The 25103-nt window shown below is 42.1% G+C and overlaps 3 protein-coding genes across 9 annotated transcripts; 2 read left to right on the forward strand and 1 right to left on the reverse strand.

The window, feature by feature from the left end:
- Nucleotides 1-529: 529 nt before the first annotated feature.
- Nucleotides 530-21767, reverse strand: LOC6525314. 4 transcript variants are annotated; one of them, XM_039375462.2, is made up of 9 exons: nucleotides 18971-19271; nucleotides 12570-12649; nucleotides 7582-7925; nucleotides 7039-7439; nucleotides 6623-6969; nucleotides 2951-6544; nucleotides 2627-2885; nucleotides 1387-2562; nucleotides 530-1296 (listed from the first exon to the last, which is right to left on the reverse strand). In XM_039375462.2, the coding sequence occupies exons 3-8, from the start codon at nucleotides 7590-7592 to the stop codon at nucleotides 1727-1729; spliced, it is 5448 nt and encodes a 1815-aa protein (XP_039231396.1). In that variant the 5' UTR covers nucleotides 7593-7925; nucleotides 12570-12649; nucleotides 18971-19271; the 3' UTR covers nucleotides 530-1296; nucleotides 1387-1726. The 4 variants fall into 4 exon arrangements, with proteins under 4 accessions (XP_039231396.1, XP_039231390.1, XP_039231389.1 ...); XM_039375456.2 differs by lacking the exon at nucleotides 18971-19271 and adding an exon at nucleotides 21696-21767 and having other exon boundaries at nucleotides 2951-6969; XM_039375455.2 differs by having other exon boundaries at nucleotides 2951-6969; nucleotides 18971-19270.
- LOC6525315 lies at nucleotides 19342-21682 on the forward strand. 4 transcript variants are annotated; one of them, XM_043207129.1, is made up of 3 exons: nucleotides 19342-20356; nucleotides 20843-21095; nucleotides 21171-21682. In XM_043207129.1, exon 1 carries the CDS (start codon nucleotides 19650-19652, stop codon nucleotides 19857-19859), a length of 210 nt encoding a protein of 69 aa, XP_043063064.1. In that variant the 5' UTR covers nucleotides 19342-19649; the 3' UTR covers nucleotides 19860-20356; nucleotides 20843-21095; nucleotides 21171-21682. The 4 variants fall into 4 exon arrangements, with proteins under 4 accessions (XP_043063064.1, XP_015046237.1, XP_015046236.1 ...); XM_015190751.3 differs by having other exon boundaries at nucleotides 19342-20188; XM_015190750.3 differs by having other exon boundaries at nucleotides 19342-20169.
- Nucleotides 21768-22222: 455 nt separating the features above from the next.
- LOC6525316 (GPI transamidase component PIG-T) lies at nucleotides 22223-24924 on the forward strand. Its single transcript, XM_002101116.4, has 2 exons — nucleotides 22223-22545; nucleotides 22760-24924. The coding sequence occupies exons 1-2, from the start codon at nucleotides 22362-22364 to the stop codon at nucleotides 24490-24492; spliced, it is 1917 nt and encodes a 638-aa protein (XP_002101152.1). The 5' UTR covers nucleotides 22223-22361; the 3' UTR covers nucleotides 24493-24924.
- Nucleotides 24925-25103: the final 179 nt, after the last annotated feature.

The raw sequence follows: 25103 nt of genomic DNA on the forward strand, positions 1-25103 counted from the left end.
CGTGAGTATTTCTTTCTTTAGTTTTTACCTCTTTTACAACGAAAACATTTTATTATTGCTTATGATTCGTTCGTTCGTTTGTTTTGTTTGTTTGTTTGTTTGTTGCTTTGTTTGGATGCCTTAATATTATGTATATGTATACGTATGCTTGTGTTCAATGTGTGTGTGAGTGTGTTTGTGTATGCGTATGCTTCGTTAAGTTAACTAAAATATTTACTCTCTGATTTTAACAACACAGGAACAAGTTTGTAAATCGACGCTTAAGTTGCATCCTTTACTAATTCATTAAACTAAAGCGAAATACAAAATGAAACATTACTATATACGAATATGTATGTATATGTATTAGGTATACGTCTGGTAATAGTTTAATAAGTCGCGCATAAACCGACTGCATTGAAAAAACCCTCTTCTTGCCTATAACCTACTTCAATATTTTGTTGTCATCATCATACAAGAGTTCATTCGTAATTCGAATCGATTTTCTGCGCAACCCAAAAACTGCCAGCACAAATTAAAACATAATTACTTGCTGTTTTTTCAGTTTTGTTATAATTGGTTAGAAGTGACCAGATATAGGTATTTGTGTGTGTGTGTGTGTGTTTGTTTGTGTATTATAATATTATAATAATCGTATTCAAACGTTTTTCGTTTTGTTTTGTTTTGTTATGCTCCACACAAAGCGCTTATGTATGTATTTATGTATATGTAAATTAGTATGTAGAACTTAGAGCGAAAACAAAAAAAAAATTGATATGAAAATACAAGAAATTAATCAGTTGTTTTTCAGATAATTGGTAACTATCCTAGTGTGTTTCTCTGGTCTCCTCCTATCCTCGTGTTTTTACTTGAGAATTTTGGTTTGCTTGGGCAGAAATGAATGTGTTCAGCAAAAAAAAAAAATTAGATATATCCACAAGGAAGCATGCGATCCGCCCGGACAACTTGCTCGTATCGTCATCTTCCTGTCTTCGTGATTACTTCAATGTGTGATTTACAGTATATGTTTTGGCGGTGTTCTTGCTTCCATAGATGATAATGGTGACTCCAAGCAATCCACAGATTTCGGTTGAATACGTAAAACGCTGGCATACGTATTCATAACTCGTACTTCGCTGTCGGTTTTAAGTCTAAACTTAAGTTTACGTTGTGGTAAGCTCTCTTTCTTCCTCGGTTTACCATCCAGATGTTCTTGAGGTTTCTGGGATACTTCGGGGTCGAAATCATCTATTTGCTATCTCTGCTAGTTTGTTTCTGGTGTGCTTGCTTAACTTACAAAGTAGTTTAAACGTAAATCTGCAAGAAAATGTACGCATTTTAGAATATAAAATTATACCGAAATCTGATTGCCAAAAAAAAAAAAAAAAACAATGACAACTCACTCACCTTATATGTTAAATATTTGGCTCTTGATTTTGTTGTTGCTGCGGTGTTTTGTTGGTGTTGCTTGCTGCGAACTTATGATTCGCTTTGGATTCAAGTGCTTGTAGTGTTGTTCTTGTTTCCATACTTTTTTTTTTGTTTTCGCTTCGGTGTCCGGGTTTCCTCGAGTTTGGTTTAAATGCGGCAAACACACAAAAATAAATGTGATGAAAAATGACTTAAACAAATAACCAACATTTTCGGGGAAAAGCTCGTGGGGTTTTGTGAGTGTGGCGTGTTTGTTGTTTGCGTTTTCATCGATTTATCATTTTAGTTAAAATGTTTTGGCACTGGCAGCGCTAGCTTAAAAGTGCATGTCCAATTCGTTGCTCTCCTCCTCCTCGATCAAGTCGTCGACACTGAACTCGCTGGGCGAGAAGCTGGTCTGGCGCAGCTTCTGCTGCTGCTGTTGCTGCATGTGGACCAGCTGCTGCTGGTGCAGGATTAGACTGTTGGAGGCAATGCGTGTGCCCGTCACCATGCATGTTGGCACCTTGGCGCCACGCATACGAGCATTGGCCAATGCGGCCGTCTTGAGAGGATTACGCAGGTGTGTCGCCTGGGAGGCGAACGAAGATGTGGCGGCTGATGCTGAGGTTGCTGAGGATGACGAGGCGTTAACGGTGCCCGTGGTGCCGGGATCATTGTAACGTGGACGCTTGTTCTGCAGCTTGGTGGCCCAGCATTCGGTTGCCCGGCGACGGGCATTGGCACAGATATTATCCCCAGATGAGGAAGAGGAGGAGGTGGAGGGAGCTGCTGCCGCCGACGAGGTGGAGGCCGAATTGACCTTCTCCCCATGGAACGGTACGTGGCGGCGCTCATCCTGGGTCTGTTTCAATATCTGGTGATAGTTCACCATCTGTTTCAGACGAGGCATACTATCAACTGTGCTGGACAGCACGTCATTCGACGAAGATTTTGAGTGCGCCCCTGTTGTATTAACAAAGATGCTATCCTGGGAAGCCGTCTTGTTATCTACCAAGACCTGCTTCTCAATTTCGTTGGGGTCACCGCCGCCTTGCAGACGCTGCTTTTGACGCAGATGCTGCAGCTCCTCCGCCGAACGCTGCTTGCGGAAATCGAAGACCAGCGGGTAAATGTGCTGGATAGCCGACTCAACATGGCTTACGCTAGCCGCTAACGAGACAAACATTAGAATTAGTAACACATTTGCCATTTCAAGGATAACAACACTACTAACCAGTAACTGTTACGCTGCCGGTGGAGAAGATCTTAAGGGTGGCCTTTGGGTCGGGGTCACGCATCTTGTAAGTCACACCAGGGTGCAACTCAGGCTCATAGCTGGCGTTCTCCCGATGACGCTCCGAGAAGTTAACGATCTTGATGGCCCACGGCATGCTGCAGGTGCCCAGCACGTTGACAATGCGAAAATTTAGGAAACGCGTGGGAAATCCCAACTTGCCAAGGCATCTGGCATAGCGGCGTGCAGCAACCTTGGCCTAAAATACATAAGAACATCAATTAATGAGCTTACAAAGATGACAGTTTTAGTGCTTAAGCATACCATTGCCTCGGAAGTGGCACCAGTACAGGTAATCCTCCCCGACGACCAAATCGAGGCCGTGGTATAGGGATGGCGGAGCTTCATTGTCACCATTCCGTTCTCGCGACGGAACTCCACATTCGATCCCTGCAGCGCAATATCGCGCAGCTTCAGGTGGCAGCCAACGCTAAACGAGCAGACCACATTGTTGATCACAATGTCCAGCTCGGGCTCATCATCGGAGGCATTGCCATCATTGGCCGCGTTGACCACTGGCAATGGCTGATTCTCCGGCTGCTGATCCCCAATGGATTTGGCATTGTTGCTACTCTCACCATCGTCCTCATCCTCGTCCTCGTCGTCATCAATCACAGTTACCGGCTGCATGCCCTCCTCCTCCAATAGTTCCGTTTTAGCTGTGAGCAAACCATTGCCATTGGTGGCGACGGTCGGCATCACACCCTTGTTATCATTACTGCTGGTAAGGAACATACTCTTGTTGCCGTTCGCCAGCACAATGGTATCGCCGTTGGTCAGTTTCCTCTGCAGACCGGGTCCGCCAGCCGTTTGCACTTTGCTGAATTGCGAAAAATAGCGAACGGTACCGGCGGCTGAGGTTGTGCCGGATGAACCGCCGACCACGGGTCCGCTGATCTTTCCGGTGGTTGCCACTCCAGCCATTTGGCGATTGGCCATGAATGTGGAGGAGGGCGTTAGGTAAACACGGGGAGCATTGGCCAGCACCGCCGAGGATACAACGCCGCCGGCGGCGACTACACCCACTCCGGATCCGCTGCTGGCCGCCTTAAGGCCGCCGTTCAAGTTGGCCACAGGTATGCTGACCATATCGTTTTGCATCAGCTCGCGCTTGCGCTGTGGCTGTGTATTGTTGGGCAGATTCTCCTGCTGCGGGCGCTGCTTGAGCTTCTCCAGCTGCTTGAACTTAATCAGATATTGCTCGCGCTGCAGACGCAACTGACGATTATAGTCCTCCCTCTGTTTCTCCAAGTTGCGTTCGTATTCCAGACGCTTTTGCTCCTCTTGCTGGCGAAATTTACGTTCGCGCTCTACCTGATCCTGCTGCCAACGGTGTTGCTCCTGCTGTTGGCGCACTTTTTCTTGAACAAACAGTTTCTGTTGCTCAAACAGGAAGTTATTCAGCTGTCGCTGTTTTTGCAACTGTTGTAGGCGTTGCTGCTGCTCTGGTTGCAAGTGTTTCTGCAGTTCTCGTTCTTGATCAGGGTGCTTCAGTTGCTGTTCTTGTTCTGATTGCTTCTCCAGCTCTTGGTTAGTGATGCCAAGATAGTTTTGTAGGTCTTCCAGTTTGTAGGCTCCGAAGGTCATATAGAGCAGTAGTGTTATGTCAAAATCAGTTAGATCACCGCCCCAAGGATTTGCTACAAATTTTAGCAGCTTCCCTTTCCCTGAGAAGAAGAGTGGATAGTATTCCTCGTCCTCAGATTCAGATTCACAGATTTGATCGTAGTTTTCAGGAGCTGGATCTTGATCGTAGTTTTCCGGAGCTAGATCTTGATCGTAGTTTTCCGGAGCTAGATCTTGATCGTAGTTTTCCGGAGCTAGATCTTGATCGTAGTTTTCCGGAGCTAGATCTTGATTGTAGTTTTCAGGAGCTGGATCTTGATTGTAGTTTTCAGGAGCTGGATCTTGATCGTAGTTTTCCGGAGCTAGATCTTGATCGTAGTTTTCAGGAGCTGGATCTTGATCGTAGTTTTCAGGAGCTGGATCTTGATCGTAGTTTTCAGGAGTTGGATCTTGATCGTAGTTTTCAGAAGCTGGATCTTGATTGTAGTTTTCAGGAGCTGGATCTTGATCGTAGTTTTCCGGAGCTAGATCTTGATCGTAGTTTTCAGGAGCTGGATCTTGATCGTAGTTTTCAGGAGCTGGATCTTGATCGTAGGTTTCAGGTGCTGGATCTTGTTCGTAGTTTTCAGGAGCTGGATCTGGATTGGCTCCGCCTTCAGGAGCAGGATCTTGATCGGCTCCGCCGCGTTCAGTATATTGATCCTGTGCAGGTTCCTCGGAATTTGAAGCAGCGGGGCCTCCTCCTTCTGATTCGGAATCGGAATCTGAATCGGTGTCGTTATCCTTCTTTGAACTATCTGATTCTTGGTCTTCCTCTGAATCTTCGCTTTCGGTGTCTTCACGTTCCTCCTCCGATTGCTCTTCCTCACTTGGCAATGATGGTTTTTTCAATTTCTTAGAAGTCAGGCTATCATGAGACAATTTTCGCTTTAAAGGGATATTATCCTTATCAGTGTCCTCAGATTCTGATGTATCGTGTGGAACTGGTGTGCGACTTCCACGAGACGAAGATGGTGATGAACGTGTTTCTCCTTCCAATAATGGTTTTTTCGAATTATTTGAATCGCTGCAGGCTGACGATTTGCGCTTTTTCGGCTGCTTGTTTTCCAAATTGTCGCGTTTATTAGAAGAAGTTGGCTGCTGTTCGTTCTCGCTATTGTCCACCGGCTGCAACTGCTCGTCCTCGCTGTCTTCCTGTTCCTGTTTGCTATCCTCTAGCGTCTCCGGTTGCTGGTCTTCACTATCTTCGGAAGTACTTTCTCGACGGCGCGATAACCACCCAGTAGCCGGATCGACTCTGTATTCTGAATCATCAGAAGTCGAGTCTGAAGCTCGAACCGACTCCTCGTCAGAGCTTTGTCTTTCCGATGAAGACGATTGTGAAGATGAAGATGCTCCGAAAAGATCGTCGCTATCGGATTCCGATTCTTGATTTGGCTGATGCCCGTAGCCTTGTTGACGATCGTAGCTATCAGATTCCGATTCTGTTAGACGAGCTCGTGAAGATGAAAGAGATATTCCGTAATGATCGTCGCTATCGGATGTCGATTCTCGATTTAGCTGATGACCGTAGCCTTGTTCACGATCGTAGCTATCAAATTCCGATTCTGGTAGGCGAACTTGAATTGTCTGAGCGTAATTTTGTAAACGGTAAAATATGTTCCTATTTCTAGCGACCTCGTCGTCATCAGATTCTGAATACTGGTACTGGTGATTTAAGTTCTCAAATTCGCCACGTTGAGCTTCTGCCTCCTGCTCGCGTTCCGATCTAGGTAATCTAAGTGAATCGCCTTCCTCGCTACCGGGAGCGACAAGCCACTGCGAAACCCTTCCTTCTGAGTCACTGTGATATCCTCTGTAATGCTCGCGTTCCGATCTAGGTAATCTAGGTGAATCGCCTTCCTCGCTACCGGGAGCGACAAGCCACTGCGAAACCCTTCCTTCGGAGTCACTGTGATATCCTCTGTAATGCTCGCGTTCCTCGCTACCGGGAGCGACAAGCCACTGCGAAACCCTTCCTTCTGAGTCACTGTGATATCCTCTGTAATGCTCGCGTTCCTCGCTACCGGGAGCGACAAGCCACTGCGAAACCCTTCCTTCTGAGTCACTGTGATATCCTCTGTAATGCTCGCGTTCCTCGCTACCGGGAGCGACAAGCCACTGCGAAACCCTTCCTTCTGAGTCACTGTGATATCCTCTGTAATGCTCGCGTTCCTCGCTACCGGGAGCGACAAGCCACTGCGAAACCCTTCCTTCTGAGTCACTGTGATATCCTCTGTAATGCTCGCGTTCCTCGCTACCGGGAGCGACAAGCCACTGCGAAACCCTTCCTTCCGAGTCACTGTGATATCCTCTGTAATGCTCGCGTTCCGATCTAGGTAATCTAGGTGAATCGCCTTCCTCGCTACCGGGAGCGACAAGCCACTGCGAAACCCTTCCTTCTGAGTCACTGTGATATCCTCTGTAATGCTCGCGTTCCGATCTAGGTATTCTAGGTGAATCGCCTTCCTCGCTACCGGGAGCGACAAACCACTGCAAAACCCTTCCTCCTGATTCACTGTGATATCCTCTGTAATAACTCTTACGTCGGGAATAACGTTTGACCTCTACGGAATAATCGGAATCCGGATGCCGCGTACGACGACGAACACGCCTTGATTTAGTTAAATTTTCTAGCAGCCGCTGCTCGTCCTCGCTATCAGAAGAACTTAAACGATCTGTGTATGATGGAAATTAAAACATGGGATTAAAAAAATTTTAAAATTTACAATTTTAGTTTCTTTTACCTTGATTACTGCGAGTATTCCAGTCCGACTCGTTACCGCTGCTTTTGGCATCGTTCTTCTCTACTTCTTCGTCAGAAAACTGGGCAGCTTCCACAGGATCTGGAGTATTGTTCCCAGCGCCAGGTTCTTGCTCACAATTTTCGATCACGTTTGAATTGGGAGATTTGATCGGCGACTGCGGAATCGACGATTCTTGATCCGGCGTATTATTCTCTTTCTCCGAATCTCCGTTTAACTGCTGAGAGTCGGCTTCCCCAGAAACTGGAATATCTTGATTTCCCTCGTCAGTTTCTACGGGAGCTTGCGGATGTGAATCCTCGATTCCCGGGTCCCTAGCTGGTGGAGGGGGTTCTTCAAATTCTCGATTCGGGGGTATATTCCCCTGATCGTCGTTTTTATTTCTACAGTTGTTTTAGGGAGATGATGTTAAATTATAGTTCATTGGCGATTTTTGCTGACTGTGTCTGAGTGGCGATGTGTGTGGGTGGCTTTTTATATTTACTGTATATTGTTTAGTATTTTTTTCTCAGTAAGCCTACTTACACACTGCCCATTAAAAAAATATTTCTTGTTATCTTTCGGTTTTCTTGATAGGATTCTTGCACTGCCTTGTCTTTCTAGCGTCTTAATTGTATTTAATTGTATATAAGGCTAAAGGTGATTCTTCCTTGGTGTTGTATTACAAATTCTTTCCTTTGTTTCGTTTGTGTATATGGATGTGTGTGTGTGTGTGTGTGTGTGTGTGTATTATAATTAATGTTTAGTGTTCTAGTTGTTGGGTTTGCGGGTTCTCTAATTCTATCTACTCTGTTTATGATTATGTCTAGTCTTCTGTTCTTTCTCCTTGTTAAATTAGCTTGTAGTTTTTAGTTGTTCCGTGTAGCAGTCTGCAAGCAGAAGAGAATATGTAAAAATTTAGTAATCGAAAAGTTGACATTTGGAAAACATGAATAAATTGAACGTGTCCGGCTGCAAATTGCCTTGATTAAAACAAATGCATTGAATAATTGCTTTGGTATCGCAATTAATAAACACGATGCCACTATTTAATCAAATCTTCATATCAACCCGCACACCGACACCCTTCGTGGGTTTTTATGGAATATTAGTAGTTCCTGTCATGTCAATAGGGATGGAACTCGGAACCGGCCCTTATAGAACCACTCGACTCCCTAAATGCATAACTCCAATTCCTTTTTTTCGGAATGACGCAAAACTAAGATGATTTAAGCAATATTTCATCATTACAGAGGACTCCACTTAACTCGTATAGCACTGTTAACGGGAGCTGCGAATAACAGAGAGCACCAACAGTGAGTTAACAGTCCTTTTTATTAGGATCGCCTAAGTGCGCTGACCTTAACATAGATTTTCGCATGCCTGCTGGGAGGAGGATGGCCGAGGAAGGGGCAGCGGAGAACGAAAAGGCGACACCAAAAGAGGAAGAGAAGAAGGGGGTGTATATGAGTGTTTGGCTGTGTGTGCAGTACTTCTGGGTCAAGGACGCGCTCGCAAAAGTGGAGCAATCTGTCAATTGAGCGCGACGTCGGTGCAACAGTGACGAAAATAATAGAAGCAACATGAAAATCAAGCAACAGCAATGACAACAACAACAGTTATGCGCCAACATCGATGGTTTCTATCTCGCTCGCTCTGGCAAATGCAACACTGCGCTTATTTTCGGAGCAAAGTGCAAATGAAAATTTTTATTGTATTTACGCAAATTGCCATAAATTACAATAGAGAACGCTTATGAGAATGGAAACACATGCATATTTATGTATGTATGTATGAGCCTACATGCATATCTACAGTAGATATTCCTTAAGGAATATATTTCAAATGTACATTTAGGAGCTTCTCTCATTTAATACCAAAAAGGTCTATGAAAAATTTGTTTATTATAGAGGCACGACTGTGCCTAGTTGTATCCAGTTCAAGATTCCACCGACATTGCCGTTTTGATAAATGCCGGTTGCCGGATGTAGATTTAGCCCCAAACCACCCCTTCTCCACATATGTACATACATACAAATATATATTTTTCTGAATCATAAGCATGTACATTTGTAGAAAACAACAGATTCACTTGGACTTGCATTCCAACGAATTTAAATAAAACAAAACGGAAAGAGCAAAATGTGTGGGTGTGTGTGGGTGTTTTGGTTTCTTTTTGGATGACCCACAAAAAGCGAATTGATGCTATTCAAAAGGCCCACACTTTTTCCTGGATAATATGTTTGCTCTAAAAACAATTACTATTAATTTTAAATTAACTTTTAACTGGGCAGTTTGAAAAGATAAATTAAATCCTTACTTATTTTTAGTTTCACAGTAACTTCTATTTATAAGGAGCACTATTTATATTTTGTCTGTATGCGTTTATAAAGGGTTCATTTATTTCGCGTACCTGTTTAACAGTTACAAGCAGTTCTTGTTGCATTCGAGAAGGATCACCGTTATTTACTGGCAACTTGTGCGGATGAATTTTTAAATTGGATTGTTTGCTTTTCATTCACGAATTTGCAAAGAATCTACATCTTTTAGCAAAGGATCACCAGTTAATTCGCGTAGCCACTCGCCGTTATTTTCTGTAAATAGTAATCAGCAAACCAAACGAAGCAAAACAAAAAGAAATGGGAAACGTCACTTGCACCAACACAATTGCTGCGTGCGCGCGTGCGTGCGTGTGTGTGCGCACTCACATGACGTCGACATTTGACAGTTTGTTTTGCTTTATTTGACATTTCTTGCGCTCTTCGCTCTCTCCGCTCTCTTTCTATCTGTCAATTACTACTCTCTTGCCCTGTGAAGCACCTATTTTTAACAGCTCGGCAACAGAGCCGCAACAACTACAAAGAGGGTCAAAAATAGGAAGCAATAAAAACGAAATCAAATGCACAATAAATGCAAATGCCGCTCATTGCTTGAATTTCAATAAAGAACGAAGAAAAGCATCAGGGCAGCCCAAGCTAAAGAAAAAGCGAAAAATTTGCAAAAATATTTGATCGAAATCAAATTTAAACACCGTCTAACACACAATCAAACATACAAGCGAGCACCGAGAGAAATGAAAAATTTAAATTTACGCAAAAAGTGCCCCTAGATACAAGCAAATAACAAAAACAAAAACGGTAAAATTTCAGTTCATTAACCCAAAACGAAAATGAAAACGAGAACAACAGACTGCAATGTATGAAGGGAAGGAAGAGGAGTAGTAGCTGAATGGGGGGGGATGGGTAGAGAGGGTGAGCACCAGATAAAACAAAAGGCGTTATACTAAGAATAATAACCAACAAAAAGCACAAAAACAGTGAGCACACGGCAAACAGAAACAAAATAAAGAGAACCGCAAAATTCAGGTTCAAGGCCAAGCGACAACACAATTCGCAATTGACGAGCTGCCATTTTGGCTTGATTGTTTATTACTTCTCCTTATTATTTTATAAATCTATGACGGCTAACCTCGCTTTCAGTACAGTGCGCACCCGAAGCTATAAGCTATGCACTTTGCTATTTCAATAAAAAGTTTTCCATCATAAATGGTAGAGTTCGCACTTTACGAGTCCTGACTGTGCCCACATGACATTAAATTTTGGCAGGGAATTAAAAACCGATTTACAATTGTTTGTCTACATAGTCGGTTTACCACGCTTTTGTTCTATCTAGCACATCAGTTTGAAACTGTTCTCGAATGATTTACCATATTTCCCACGATTCTACGAATATATTCGCCCTTTTCTTTGCCGCCCCATATTCCGCCCACAAAATTCGGAGCTATCCAATTTCACTGGAACTCGACTCATTCAAGATTCGAGAATGGAAGGGTTTCGAAATGTGAGCTATGTACGTGTCTGACAAGAGGAATCATAAACTACAATAAATATGCAAACGAGCGCACTCATACTCATGTGTATGTACGTTTGTACAATTCCCCATTTATTGTACGTATTTATTTATTTCCGTTCCACATTTAATGGGTGTATCAGTTGAAGATACAAAAACGGGGAGTGCATTGTTAATCTTTGTATTTTATTGTGACCGCCGCACAAGGCATTTCAATTCGTTAAAATGAGTATAAAAATTGTTTTTATATCGTTATTTCAAACTATTTAGATTTTCAAAAACGATGATCATAGAACGATGCACATGCAATGTGACCGCACATCGTAATCACAATCATCCGGCGGATATAACAAGTGCAGCCACACATCCGCGCAACATGTTTGTGCGTGCCACCGCTCACGTTCGTTTTCATGCCCCAATGGAGAAGAGTGGAAGAGGGAGAGGTGGCTCAGCACCTGTTTCGCTCCCTCTCCAGAAAATTCGTACAGTGGAGCGGTATGTGAATCAGTAACAACTGCATTTCACCATCACTGCAAGCGACAGCTCAGCTTTACAGTTACACTTACAGCATGACAGTGCTGTTAGGGCTTACAGTGGAACCCTTTATGTTACCAAAAAGAAAAGCAGCCTATTAATTTAAATTACTAATAATATTATTAATCTTCAGAGACAGCTACAAATATTTCCATTTTATAGTTGTGATCAAATTAACACTCAGCAGAAACTCTGTTACAGTGACCCAAATTTGCGTTACAATGGACAAGCCAAAAAAGTATCAGCCAATCGACGAAAAATGACCCTGTTCAATAAACGTACATACATATAACCAAAAATGGTAGCAACAATATTTCTCTTTTTTTTGTGATTTTTTTGTGATACGTTTTTTTGACATCTTGGCTATACGCAACAAAGTAGTGGAGCTGGGGGCCAGAAGAACATGTGTCAGTCGCAAACATGCAAAATGTCGAAAAATAAAACCAGGACGCAATTGTTCAATGTTGACGTCAGTCAAGGGGAGATGTGTGTGTACGTTTGAAAAACATACCTTAAATTGAATGTAAGCTCTTAAATCGCGCAAAAAAGTGATTCACTGAATTTCGTTTAGTTGCATGTTGAGCAAGCAGGCTTAAGAGTTAGTCACAGTCTTTTAAGTGACCTCATCGATAAGGATAAGTCCTACACAAATCTGCAGAATGGCAAAACAGATGGTTGGCAAACTTGTGATTATTTGAAATCCTTTGTTGGTATTCGTTTAATAAAAAAAAAACTGGAATAATTAAGACAACCATTGTTCATTTAACATACATATGCTTAGAAAATTTCGGATGTCGAGAGTTATATTATCTGTAACAATTTTCGCACTGCTAATTTAGCAGTCACGTTTTTCAGTTACAGCATCTACATACTTTAGCAGACTTTGGGTGCTTATGGTAACCGAATAAGTCATGCAAGAAAAACCAGTTAGGGAAATAGAAGAGAGGGGCCGTGTTTCTTTTTTGTTTCTTTTAGAGAGACGACCGGCTTTGGGGCTTCGTCATCAATTCTTCGCATTACTCAGAGAAAAACTTTTTGCACGTGTTTCGTCGGTCGAGTGGTTAGCAGACGCGATTAACCAGTTAAAATTTGCGATTAACATTGCACTTGACATTGGTATCGATAACGATTGATAGTTTTGGATTACTCACCTTAATTATTTGAATGGTTTTCTTTTTCCTTTTTTTCGCTTCCTTGGTTGTTGTATACGCTGTAATCTCGACCAGGGAGCCTGCAACGAAAAGAGGCGAACGGCTGTTAGTGGGTGTGGCAGAAAACCGGAAAAAAAAAATGTTGAGCAAAACAGCTGGTCGTGGACAAAGGCACAGAAAATAGCCAAAGAAGCAATAGGAGAATAGGCAGGAATGAAAAATTTGTTCCAGGTGTGCTGAAGATACAAATTAACATTTGCATGTGTGTACTACTTGCCTGCGCACTCTGGGTCACAATATTAGCACCACTAACACAAGTTTTCGATCGAAAGAAAAATTCGTTTTCAAATAAATTTTTGTTCAGTTTTTTTGTTCTTTTTTTTTTTGTTCTTTTTTTTTTGTTCTTTTTTTTTGTTTTTTTTTATGGGTCACAATATTAGCACTAGTAACACAAGTTTTCGATCGAAAGAAAATTCGTTTTCAAATAAATTTGTTCTTTTTTTATGGTTTTTTTTTTTGTTCTATTTTTTTAGCTGCCCTTTTTTTTGGTCCGTATAACTCGAATGATTTAGTAAAACTGATTTTGTTAGGCACACGGGGCTAGGTCTCTAATGAAATGTCATTGAACAGAAAAGTCAAAGGCAACTTGATGGGGATTTTTGAATTTTTGTGTATTTTGATCTAGTAGCCTGTTTTTCAGTTTGCTAACGGGGAAATCAGCTAGAGATTCGCATCAGAACCGGTTTTCGTCCATGGTCTATTGCGCTACTGTTGTGACCGCTGCTGTTCTTTGTATCTGAAAACCAGAGGGGAGCTACAAAATGGGTTGACAATTGCCTGGGACAGCGAAACAGAAACATTCACATTCAAAAACCAAAAGCCGGAGAGCGGAAATGCTGCGTGCACGAGCAATCAACGAGCTCTACAAAAATCCCATTACCAAGATAGAAAAACAAACACCCCATGTACATACACACATTACGAATCCACATATATGTATGTACATACTCGTATGGTACCATTATATGCTTAACTGCATGAATACATAATTTGTTCAGTGCACTCAGTCGACAGCGTATGACTCAATGTGATAAACAAAAAAAAAATAAGAATAATATAATAATTTCTAGAGAGTACGTGCCAGTGTTGAAAACGCGCGACATGCTCCATATTAGATATTCAAGAATGTCCCATGGGGAAAAGGGCCATATCAGTAAATATAAAAGACAACCCCGAAATCGTTGGTCGCCCTTAAGTCATTGAACTGGTATATTCTTTTTTGCCAAGTGCCTAACCTTCTCCCCTTTTCTTTTAAACACTCCTTTGCACAAAAGCAGAAGAGACGCCAAGAAGAAGAAAGCGAAGAAGCAGACAAGTAACAAAAACGAAGTCGATGACATGTCCTACACAAAAAAAAGAGACGACCAACTATAGGATTGCAGACGGAGTCAGCTGCCGATTTGTTATTATTTACCGTTATTTTCGTGAGCGGGAGCGGGGCTTAGCGAACTGTAGAATGAGGAGAGAGAAGAAGAGAGAAACTTCAAGGCCCCCAGACAAGGGTAATGAATTGTAGTTGCTAAATACCCTACATTTAAGGGTACAACCAATTTTTTTTGGATTTGTATGTTACATTAATAGACTGAAAATGACTGAAATTTAGGAAAAACCAATCTGGTTTCAATATACTTTAATTTTATTGCTACATATAAAATTATTGCTTTTTAGAATTACAGAGTATTTGCTAGTTTTCACCTGTTTTTGAGACAACGCCAAAAGCAGGATAATGAAATCAATACACCCAAGGTGAGGGTTCAAGCGAAAAGTTCGGGGAGTTTGTTGGGGGATTTTGACTTCGTGTCTGTCTGTCTGGCCAGACAGGATAAAAAGTCAGACGGAAATTAGCTTTTATCGCTGACCTTGCTACTGTTCGTTGTTCGTGAAAAGCGATGTATATGTATGTATGTACATACTACATACATAGCTACATACATATGCATGTACATAGCTAGGTACATGAAGATATATGACCAGATATTTATAAACACGTAGAGTGGCATTGCTGTTGGCATAAACCATGTGCTAATTGATTGCGTTTTGGCCGAAACTGCTAACTCGCTGTAACCACAATGCGTGTGCTCGACCAACAAATAATAAAAAATATAGTATATACATATCTACATACATATGTACATTTGTAGCAATAAAAGCGAGCTCCTTGGCAATGAGTTTCACCATTAAACACTTATTCAAGAACAGCAATATTTGTAATACAAAATTGCCTTCCACCGAAATGAAAAATTAACATTTTAAGCCACTGTGACTGCGTTGAGTGCCTCCTTGTAATTTTGTTTTCATTGCGCTTCATTTAAAAATACAAACAACTTTTTGCGTGTTAATCAATTAAAGCAATATACTAATACAATGTACATATGTACATAAACACATAGGTATATGAATTTAGGCTGGTTTGTAGTTTTTTATTGGCTGACGTCAGAATGCTCACGCATTACACTTCGAAGAAAAAAGGGGTCAAACTGAATAAAAGGCATGAGCATGACACACTTGTTTCTCTCTCTGTCCAAGATTTCGAGTCTCTTTTGTGTTTGTGTTCTGCTGTCGAAGAAGACGCCACAAAGAAAGCGAACAAAACGAAGGCGCAAAAAATTTACAGTTATGCGGAGGAAAGTAAAAGTCAAAATCAATGAATTTGTATTGTTTGTTTTGAAATGTATGCAAAATGAGTAAAAAAAACTCATTGAGAGGAAAACAAAACGAAAAAGCTACAAACAAAAAAAAACGAAACAAGGTTGTTTTTTATGGCAAGTATTCGCTTGCTTACATTTTTACATACTTAAAAACCAATGTGATAACATATTTGCAAATTTGATAGTTCCAGAATTTAAGCTGAGGTCTTTTACATTACATATTTGCCATCCCGCTTGCACAGGCAAGTTATATTTACCGTTGCTCATTTTCATCTTAAATTTTTGCTGCTCATTTTAATTGCCCACTAAAAGAAGCAATAATAACAACAAGTTGATGAAGATGAGTAACGAAAGAAGTGAAAAAAAATGCGAGAGAGAAAAAAAGAGAGTGGGTGGCGAGAGGCAGAGAGAAAAACAGCATTGAAATATTTCCAGCCAAAAATAAACAAATGGTTTGAATTTGAAATCAATTATCAAACAGAAAAATTGGTAGTGGCTTATCGCCTTATCACAATTACTTTAAAGGCATTTGTTTTTCTTTTCCACTTTTGCCATCCAGCAAGATATGAAAAATACATATGTATGTATGTATGTATGCACATAAAGAAATACAATGGAATACAGTGAAACTTGGCAGTTCAAGCATTTAAATAAATGTCTACATACACACATATACATTTAAATAAAAGTACTTCGTGCTTTGTTTATAGTTTTTTTTTGCAATCTCTGCTGGTTTCCCCTATATTCTTTTTACATGCTCCATTTAAAAAAGAATATTTGCATTTATTGCAATCATAGCCAATTATTAACTGTTTATGCCCGTTTTCCAGCAAAAACCAAACAAAAGCAAAGTGAACACAACACAACAAGTTCATCTAATGACGTCATGTCGTTTTAATGTAAAAATGTCAGGCACTTGAAACAATTTTGTTTCTGTGCCGGCGGTTTTCCGTAGACTGCCAGCGAACTGGGTCAATATCTTAATTAATTTTAATGGGCTTAATTTAAAGACAAAGGAAGCGAGCACTAACAAAGTTACATCAATCATTTGCGTATTTCAATCGGTCGGAAAATGGGGGAAAGAAAAGGAGGAAAGCCATAGCTTTCTGCTCTACTTTTGAGAAATGCGACCTCAGAGCAGTAAAAGCCGCAGTTACTTTAAATATTTCTTGTTAATGGCTGAGCTTAATCCTTATAATTCGTAATACTATCGCCAATCTCTTGCTTTATGTTATGGATGCACACGTAAAAGTAAATGCGTAACGTTTACATATTATGGATGAGGTTTACTTTTCCTAATGGGGGATAACGGATTCGGAATCTCTGGATCGCCGCACATTCTACAGATAATTAAATAAAAAGGGCGTGAAACCAAAACAAGGCTTAGTAATACTACAAACAGATACACCCAACCAGCACACATACGCATTACACTAGAATTTAGCGATAACAACAAAATGCGGGCATCTGATTTATGCAGAAACAAAGAGAGAGAGAGAACAAGAGAGGTAGGGAGAGCAAAAGATGATCAAGCCGGAAGTAACGTTTTAAAGAAGAGGAGTGTAACAGATGCATTTAACAGTAACAACAACAGCGATCGCTGACAGGTAGGGCATATGAAAGGTAGACAAAAGAGACACCGAAGAGCGAGGGTGGGAGGGAGAACTGCAAACTGCGATTTATTTAGGGATGTTTGTCTGTGTGTGCGCGCTCATAATGCACGTGCATGTACATGTGTATGTGTGCCAGTCTGACCTCGTTGGCAAACTAAAAAAAATAATATTAAAGAGCATGAAAAAGTGTGGAACATGGCAGAGTAAATGAAGGCGGAAAAAGAAGCCGCACCTTAAAAATCTATTACATCACTTGGAAAAATTGACACAAGTATTAGACATTTACATACACACACACACAACCGCACGCGTTTAAAGCGTACAAATGTGTGCGTGAGTGAGCATGCTGAAAACGGAAGCAAACTGAGCATTGAAAAACACACTCATTTTGGCCCCTCAAACATGTGAAATCCAATCAAAAGAGATAAGATAGTGGGGAAACAAAAAAAATGTATGACCACCAATGAAGACTACATATTTCAGCTGTTCGTTGTAAAAGAATATATATTAATTAATATAGTAATAGTAATTTGTCTAAAAAGTACAAAATGAGAAACAGAATTTTAATAAAAATTGTCATGATAGCACTATACAATGGTACTCGCATTTGTACTTTCTACAATGAAACCATTATTTTTTTACCATAACCTATAGGCAAAGCGTATACTACCAAGAATATGATAAAATGCTTCGAAACCTAATTAAAATGGTTGGGAGAAAACTAAGCTATGCCGTAGTAAATCATAGCTTAGGGAAACTACAAGTGCAAAAATGCACAAATAACGAGTTACAACTGCTTACAACCCCTCGTAAAATGATAAAATATACAAACTAACTGAAATTTACAAACGAAGAGCGACATAAAACTGCAATCTAAGTCCACGGGCGACTACAACTACAACTGCTAGAAACTTCTTTTCAAAGGAAAGAAAAATCATTGAAATTATTGCCCGAAAAACGAGAGCGAGACTGAGAGCGGCCGGCGACAAAGCGACAAGTGAGCGTGCGGCGAATTCAAGAGACCAACACTCGCACACGCTTTGGTTAACTTGGCATGGGGACGTCGACGTCGGCAGCGTAGCGAAGTTCGTTGAAATTTTGAATGTGTGACAACGCGGTTCAGTCTGCCGCCAGCGCGGCCCGAAGCAGTGGTCTGTTACAAAAGTATATCACGATTTGCTGGGGAACACTCATCCACCGACTAGCTCTCCCCCCACCCCCTATCATCATGCTCTCTGGCTGCCCCTGCCGTTCGCCCCGCTACTGTTAGCGCTTTCTAACAGCATGTTAACGCAGACTGTTAGAGGGCGCATTTGATTCGAAAGGATTCGAAAAATGGAGAAAAACACAGTGGGCAAAAGAAGCACTTTTCATAGAAGAGTATTTCCATGCCCATTGTAAACCAACGATAATTTTTTACTATGACTCATTGCACTCAGCTCTAGGCCATGAAAAGTAACTAGGAGAAAAAAGAAGCAGCCCCGCGTGATGTCAGACGTCAGCCCGCCCACAAAACACACTCGAAAGGATTGAAAAATGCAGACATTTTTGTTTGGTTTTTAGCAACTCTCATTTTTTTTTTTTTGGTTAATGTTTATTGGTTTCTTTTACGCACCGCTGAAATGTTAATAACAGCCCTCGTTACTGTTAAGTGGTCACACTCTCCCTCTCTCAATTTTTCTTTGTGGTTTCAATGAAAGTGAGCTACAAAGCTGCAAATCGAAATTCGTAATGATTTTGAATTGATTGGAATTTTTGGACGAGAATTAGGAAAGGCGTTTGATTCTTAATGGGGCGAACAAAGAAATATACAAATGAATAAATAAAATATAAAATTTATGCAAAACGAGTTATGAAATGAGAGCGAGAGCTAGAGGAAGTGTGCGAGGGAGAGAGAGAGCAAGTTACATTATTTGCTTAGGCATTTCTTGGTTTTTTGGTACGATTTTCACTTAAAACTAGACTAGGAGTACAAGATGTATTAACTATAGATACCACAAAATACAACTAAAACGAAAATCGAAGGGGGGTAAAGAAAGAAAAATCAAAAGGTAAAAGAATGAAATGAAAAAAATATCACCTTTTTGTGTAGTAGGTCGTCTAGCTCTCCCTCCCTCTCTCGTTCTCTTTTGTGGCTGTGTTGCTGTCGCTGCCGCTACTAGCTCTCTCTCTTTGTCGCTGCCGCACTGTCTCTCTATTTATCTCTCTTTCTTTCCCGTTGCCTTGCAGCGGAGCTCTGCTGCCGTCTCGCTTGCACTTGGGCTCCGCTGCTCTGCTTCAGCCTCTGAATTCGCTGTTAACTTTTCGCTGCTCTCTCTCTTTCTGCTGCTGCTGCTTTTGTGGTTCTTATGTTTTTGTTTTAAATTCAAGATTGAAGAATCTTTTTGATTTTTCACACTTTTTGTTGACGTTTCTTAAGGGTTTTTTTTTGGCTTGTGATCTGTTTTAGTTTTACTCTAAACTGAGACAGGGGGAAAACAAAATGAAGGGTCGTCTAAATTTGGAGCAAGCAAGTCACACACAGCCAGGCGCGGCGAATTGCGCGAACCGACTCGAGTTGCGGCGAGAGCGAACGCGGCGAACAACGGACAACACTGTGGCATTGGCAATGGCAGCGCTTGTCGCCCGCCTTCACTTCAGTGTGTGAGTCGCGATAAACGCGAGCGAAACGGGCGGCGCAACTAAAATCGCGTACCGACTACCGCAGACACGCACACCACCACACACCAGCGCGTATACGTATACGGGTGAGAGAGCGCATGCTCTCCGCCACACACACGCGGTCAACGTTTTCTCCGCTTTGTGGCGCCGCGCAAGTTTTGTCGCAGCAGCAAACACGCAATAAAAGTTCAAAAACAGTTGAAGTATACCGCGACGCGAGTAAAAATCTTTCCTTCGACGTCGTCGCTGTTCGTTGTAGTAGTTGTTGTTGTTGCTGCTGCCGCTGCTACTGCTTTACGTTTCTATAGTGTGTTCCGTTCCGCGAATTTTCGTGTGCATTTATGTAGATATACATGTATATCTGCATATATGACTGTCCAAAAGGTAAAACAACGGAAACAAATGATAACAGAATACAAATTGTTGTCAACAATGTGCCAAATATAGTGGCGAAAACCCCCCGTAGTTCGATTGCTTTTTGTTTAAATTAAATCTGCATATCATGGTGTGCGGCGGCTGCATTTCATTTATTTTCGCTCGCTGAAGATCTTGCTTGCTCCAAAGAATTAACAAAAAAAATATCTGCGTTTGGCGCTGCGTCGACGGCATTGTTGTTTCGTACGTATTGTTGTTAAGTGTGAGTAATAGTAGTAGTAATATCGCTACCAGAGCTGAATAATGTAGTTGACCAAAATTCTGAGAGCACAAGTCTGAGCACACACGATACGTCTTCTTCGTTTGGCCGTTTCACTTTGAGCAGCGTGACCGTGGTGCGTCGCTATAATATGCCCCGCGAGCCATGTGTGTGTGTGCCTAACGCGTGCGGCAAAATGCCACTGAAAAATACCAAAATTCCAGAAGAAATCCCATGTGGGGGGGAAACGGAATCGGCGTGCTTTTGCTGCACTTTGTTGTCGAATTATTGTTACCCAGTTGGATACAACATTTTAGGGCTTTATATTTTGTGCAATTAGTACTCTTGCTAATACTTGTAATAGTAATATTAACTATTTTAGAGTGGGCAGACAGCAGCGAAAACATGCTGCTTGATGCACTGCAAAAATACCAGCTTGCTGCCCACCAAAGACTCGAACCTTCAATAGCAAAACAGCTGTGATTGTTTTTTTTTTTTTTTTTTTTGCATTGGCACATTTGTTCAAAAATGTTCATGCTACAACCTGCATTTGGTTTAGATGTATAAATGGGAAATGAGACTTCAGCCGAGTGTCTAGAATATATACGCATATAATAACGCATATAATTAATATACAAACATCATCTTGAATTGCAGATTCTCCACTGCTACATGGGAATTATATTAAAACCATGCTAGCTGCTCGTTCCGATTTGTTTAAAACAAAAAGCTTAACTTCTGGGAGGACGAAAGATCTCTTATGCACCTCTCTCTGGTGCACCTGCACCATACCAGGATATCGAGGGTATAGAGTCGAAGAAAATCAAGGCGATTAAAGAGATCTCGAAGAGCTGCAAGTCACCGGCAGGAGAAAGGAATTGCAACAAATCATAAAGGAAGTAATGGCATAGTAAGTAGACAACTGCAGCCCCTTTAAGATAATTTTGCGAAATTTAATTATTGCCATTTCATCATTCTTGTTTAGATACACCCTGAAAGGAGTTGAATTGGAAATATAAAATTTCCGGACATTGCAAGGAAATAGAAAGGAGTTTGGAAAACTGAAGTCCCGGGAGAAACGACGCACAACAGCCTGCGAGCAATAAGTTGCCATGTTAAATGCACTAAATGAAAAAACCCCAGGCTGGAGCTTATAACTCCAAAGACAAGATGTTTTTGGGTTAAAAAAAGTGCAGATGACTTGCAAGAAGTTAATGAATCAACAGCCCTACATGTATTCCAATGCATTTTTTTAAATTAGTAAGCCTGAACTGAATGTACACTATTATTGTTACCAATAATAGTTATTTAAAAGACTCAAAGATCCCCGAATGCATACAAACATAGGAACGAATACACCCATATTCAATTGTACAAAATACCACTTTCCCTGATACATTTTTACAATTAATTTAGAGAGTATAAAGACTTGGAGTGTGCATATTAAATATGTGAATAAATGATCGCTGTGTTCACGCATCGATTAAAAACGTTTAAGAACTGCACTTACTTGTTATTTTTTCGCCGTCGATGATTTAAGTAATTTAGGTTGCACTACTATTCAGAACAATTCGAAATGAGAAGTGAAGTTTCCAGAGATTTTTTTTTGAAGTTTAAAAAAAGTGACCCTTGTTGGGACCTTTATAATATGCCATTTAATAAAATTCCTAAATATAGCTGATTAAATACAATAGAAACTTGGCAACTCTTAAGCAAGTACAATATTTGCTAATCCCATTTTTTATTTAAATAGATTTCAAATTGCTGACTTACAAATTGGCTTGGGGTTTTAAAAAGAGCTTATTCCGGCATTAGCTGGGTAAATAGGTTTTCTAGTTTTGAGTCTGCTCAGAATTGGCCTTCTTATTACATTATGGATGTTTGATTGAGTAGAGATTGAATATATGCTTACAATGTTTTTCAATTATATTTATTATTATTATTTTTTTCATGGCTATGAACCACATTTTTAAGCAAGGTTCCACACCCCCTGAGTATTATGTAGTATATTTCAGTATATTCGGGGTATGAAACGGTCTGCCTGAGAACGGTCTGTCTAATCGTTTATTTTTTGTTAATAAAATTGTATTATTTAAATACATTAAAATAGAGCAGCTTATTAGGTATCGGTAGAACCGAAACGGATTAAAGACGGAGACACTGGCACTGAACCAGGATGGCCAGGATGTATCCGGTGGCGTTTGTCCTGCTGCTGCTGGTTGCACTTAATGCCGGCGCAAATTTGGGACGCGATGACGAACGTTTCCATGAGGAGCTAGTGGTTCGTCCTTTGTCCGGCGACCATGTCAACACCTACTTCCAGTTCACCACGCGCTGGCACTATGGCGACAAGGACAATCGTAAGTTTCCGGCGGCCTCATTAGTCCGCGTCATTTCGATTCCAAACTGGGCGGGGATTACCCACCGGCATCGCTGAAGTACAGGCCACACACACTACACTTCCCAGTGCCCATGAGAGATGGCCCTACCATGTCCCTCCATAGAACCTTCATTACAACTTCTGATTGACGTGCGCTTGAGTGGTTATTACATATTTCCCATTTGCTCTTCCAGTGTACCACACCCAATTGACGCCCCGCGTGATTGCGGAGCTGCTGCAGCAGTTTGCGGTGAAGGAGCTGCACATTGGCCTGACCCAGGGATTGTGGCGCTACGAGACATGGGGCTATCCCATTGTGGAGGCCACCAGCGGTGCCGAGATGTGGGCGTGGTTCAGTGGCGCGAATTTGACCAACCGCGAAGTGGACCGCCAGTGGAAGGAGTTGGCCAACGTGTTCTCTGGCGTTTTGTGCGCCTCGCTGAATTTCGTGGACAATACGAATAGCATTGCACCGCGGCACTTGATCCGACCACAATTCATGCCAGCCAACGGCCGGAGATTCGTACGCTACGCCACATTGCCGCGCGAGATTGTGTGCACGGAGAATCTGACGCCGTGGAAGAAACTACTGCCATGCGGCAGTGCCTCAGGCTTTGCCTCACTTCTGAACTCGGGACACGTGCACAATACCAAGTACCATTCACTGGGCCTGAAGGTGCGGGTGCTGTGCGAGGATCACGACGAGGACAACTGCATTGTGGAGCTGACCCAGACGGCCAACTTGGTCTACGATCTCCGGCTGTTCGAGTTAAGCAACAATGATTTCTCGCTGCGCCGTATGTTCGGCATGGGTCTGAATGGCTTCTGTGAGCTGGCCGAGAGCTCCAAGATCTATGTGCAGCGCAACGAGCAGGGCGAGCGCTACCAATTGGTACCGGAGCCCGTGCACGAGGTGAAGACCACTCGCGGTGGACACAGTGTCGTCTACTCCGTCTACGATATGCACGAGCAGTTCAAGGAGCCCGGTGAGCGGCTGTTTAATGTGGCCTGGTTGGCGCCAAAGAGCGAGAATCGCAGACGTAATCTGGCAAAGCCATCGCTGCCGCCGGTGACCGTTCATCGTTATCTATTGGGCCATGGCCAGGAGCGGGGCAGGATCGTCACGGAGGTGACGAACTCGCATTACGACACATTGCCCATAATGCTGCAGGAGGTGATACCGTGGTATGTGCACGCCTATTTGCACACGCTCTCCATTCGCCGCAAGCCGCAGCGTGTTAACGAATACGGACGCCAGCGATTGCCCTTCAAGCTGCTTCACTATACGCCCGGCAAGCAGAGGGAACTGCCCTCCCACCTGGAAATCGGCTTCACGCTCCCCGGCCAAACATCCGCGCTGATCACCATCGATGTGGATTACCTGCTGCTCAAGTGGCTGGAGTATCCGCCCGATGCAAATCACGGCCACTACATCGGCTCCGCCATCGTGTCCAGCCAACTGCCGATGGGCAGAAACTACACCGCTCTGCCGCCGGAGGGGCATCTCTTCGAGCATTCGTTCAATGCCACACGGCCGAGTTATGTGCTCAGTTTGCACACGGAAGCGCTGATTGTCTCGCTGCCCACGCCCGACTTCAGCATGCCGTACAATGTGATCTGTCTGGCTTGCACGGTGGTGGCCCTGGCCTTCGGACCCATCCACAGTGTGGCCACCAAGATGATCATTGTGGGCCGCCAGGCGTCGACGCCCAAGAACTTTGTCAAGAAGATCTTTAACAAGATTTTCCGGCGCGGCAAGCCCACCGATGAAGCAGCTGCCGAGTGCGAAGAATTGCGAGCAGCAGGAGCAGCAGCAGTAGGTGCAACTGGAATGGCATCTGCGAGAGCATCGATATCGCCAGGCGGGCCATCGGGCGACCAGCCGCTGCTAGAAGATCTCGACGAGGAAGAGGAGGAGCAGGACTAGAAGCTGACACACACACACACACACACACAACAGCCATCGGGAGTCGTGATAAGCTCCCAATGATAGAAAAACCCTTACAATTCCAATAAAAAGTATCACAAAACACATTCCTGGAATCGGTGGGCATTCAGAAGGGGCAAGGAGCAAAACGGGTTGCAATTCTCGTTCTTAAAGGTCTTTGAATATATTATAAATATTATTATAATATATGCGAACAGTATTTTCAGTTGGTTAAGACTTTTACTATTCAAAAATGGAAAAATTACTTTTAAGGCCAAAGAAAACGCCATGGGATTCTATGTTTTTTTTAGAACTGCAAATCTGAAGAACATGCTAAATACATTATAATAATAATAAATAAGAATGAGAACTGCAAAATATACTTTTAACTGAGTTAGGAATTTGTATCCCAAATAAACAAGTGAAAATGCACGGTTTGTTTTTACAACTTTTTCGATTTCGATTTTGTTTTTATTTTGCATTTCGAAAATAGAAATTTCTAAATGCTATTTGTATCAAAATGTCTCGATGTGGATCCTGAAGTAATCGCTATATGGAATCAGATTATATCAGATCGGATTAGAGCAGCGCAGAAATAGCCAGACTCTTAA

This window comes from Drosophila yakuba, chromosome X (assembly GCF_016746365.2).
Source record: "Drosophila yakuba strain Tai18E2 chromosome X, Prin_Dyak_Tai18E2_2.1, whole genome shotgun sequence".
NCBI classification, from domain to species: domain Eukaryota; kingdom Metazoa; phylum Arthropoda; class Insecta; order Diptera; family Drosophilidae; genus Drosophila; species Drosophila yakuba.

Bases quoted from the DNA above. Each gene is read 5' to 3' on its own strand.
- LOC6525314 (XM_039375456.2), bottom strand. The intron at 6,970-7,038 runs GTAAAAGAAACT...CATCATACACAG, and splicing joins GAATACTCGCAGTAATCAAG to ATCGTTTAAGTTCTTCTGAT. The intron at 2,886-2,950 runs GTATGCTTAAGC...TATGTATTTTAG, and splicing joins GTGCCACTTCCGAGGCAATG to GCCAAGGTTGCTGCACGCCG.
- LOC6525315 (XM_043207129.1), top strand. From the start codon at position 19,650: ATGCTCTCCGCCACACACACGCGGTCAACGTTTTCTCCGCTTTGTGGC.
- LOC6525316 (XM_002101116.4), top strand. From the start codon at position 22,362: ATGGCCAGGATGTATCCGGTGGCGTTTGTCCTGCTGCTGCTGGTTGCA. The intron at 22,546-22,759 runs GTAAGTTTCCGG...TTGCTCTTCCAG, and splicing joins CTATGGCGACAAGGACAATC to TGTACCACACCCAATTGACG.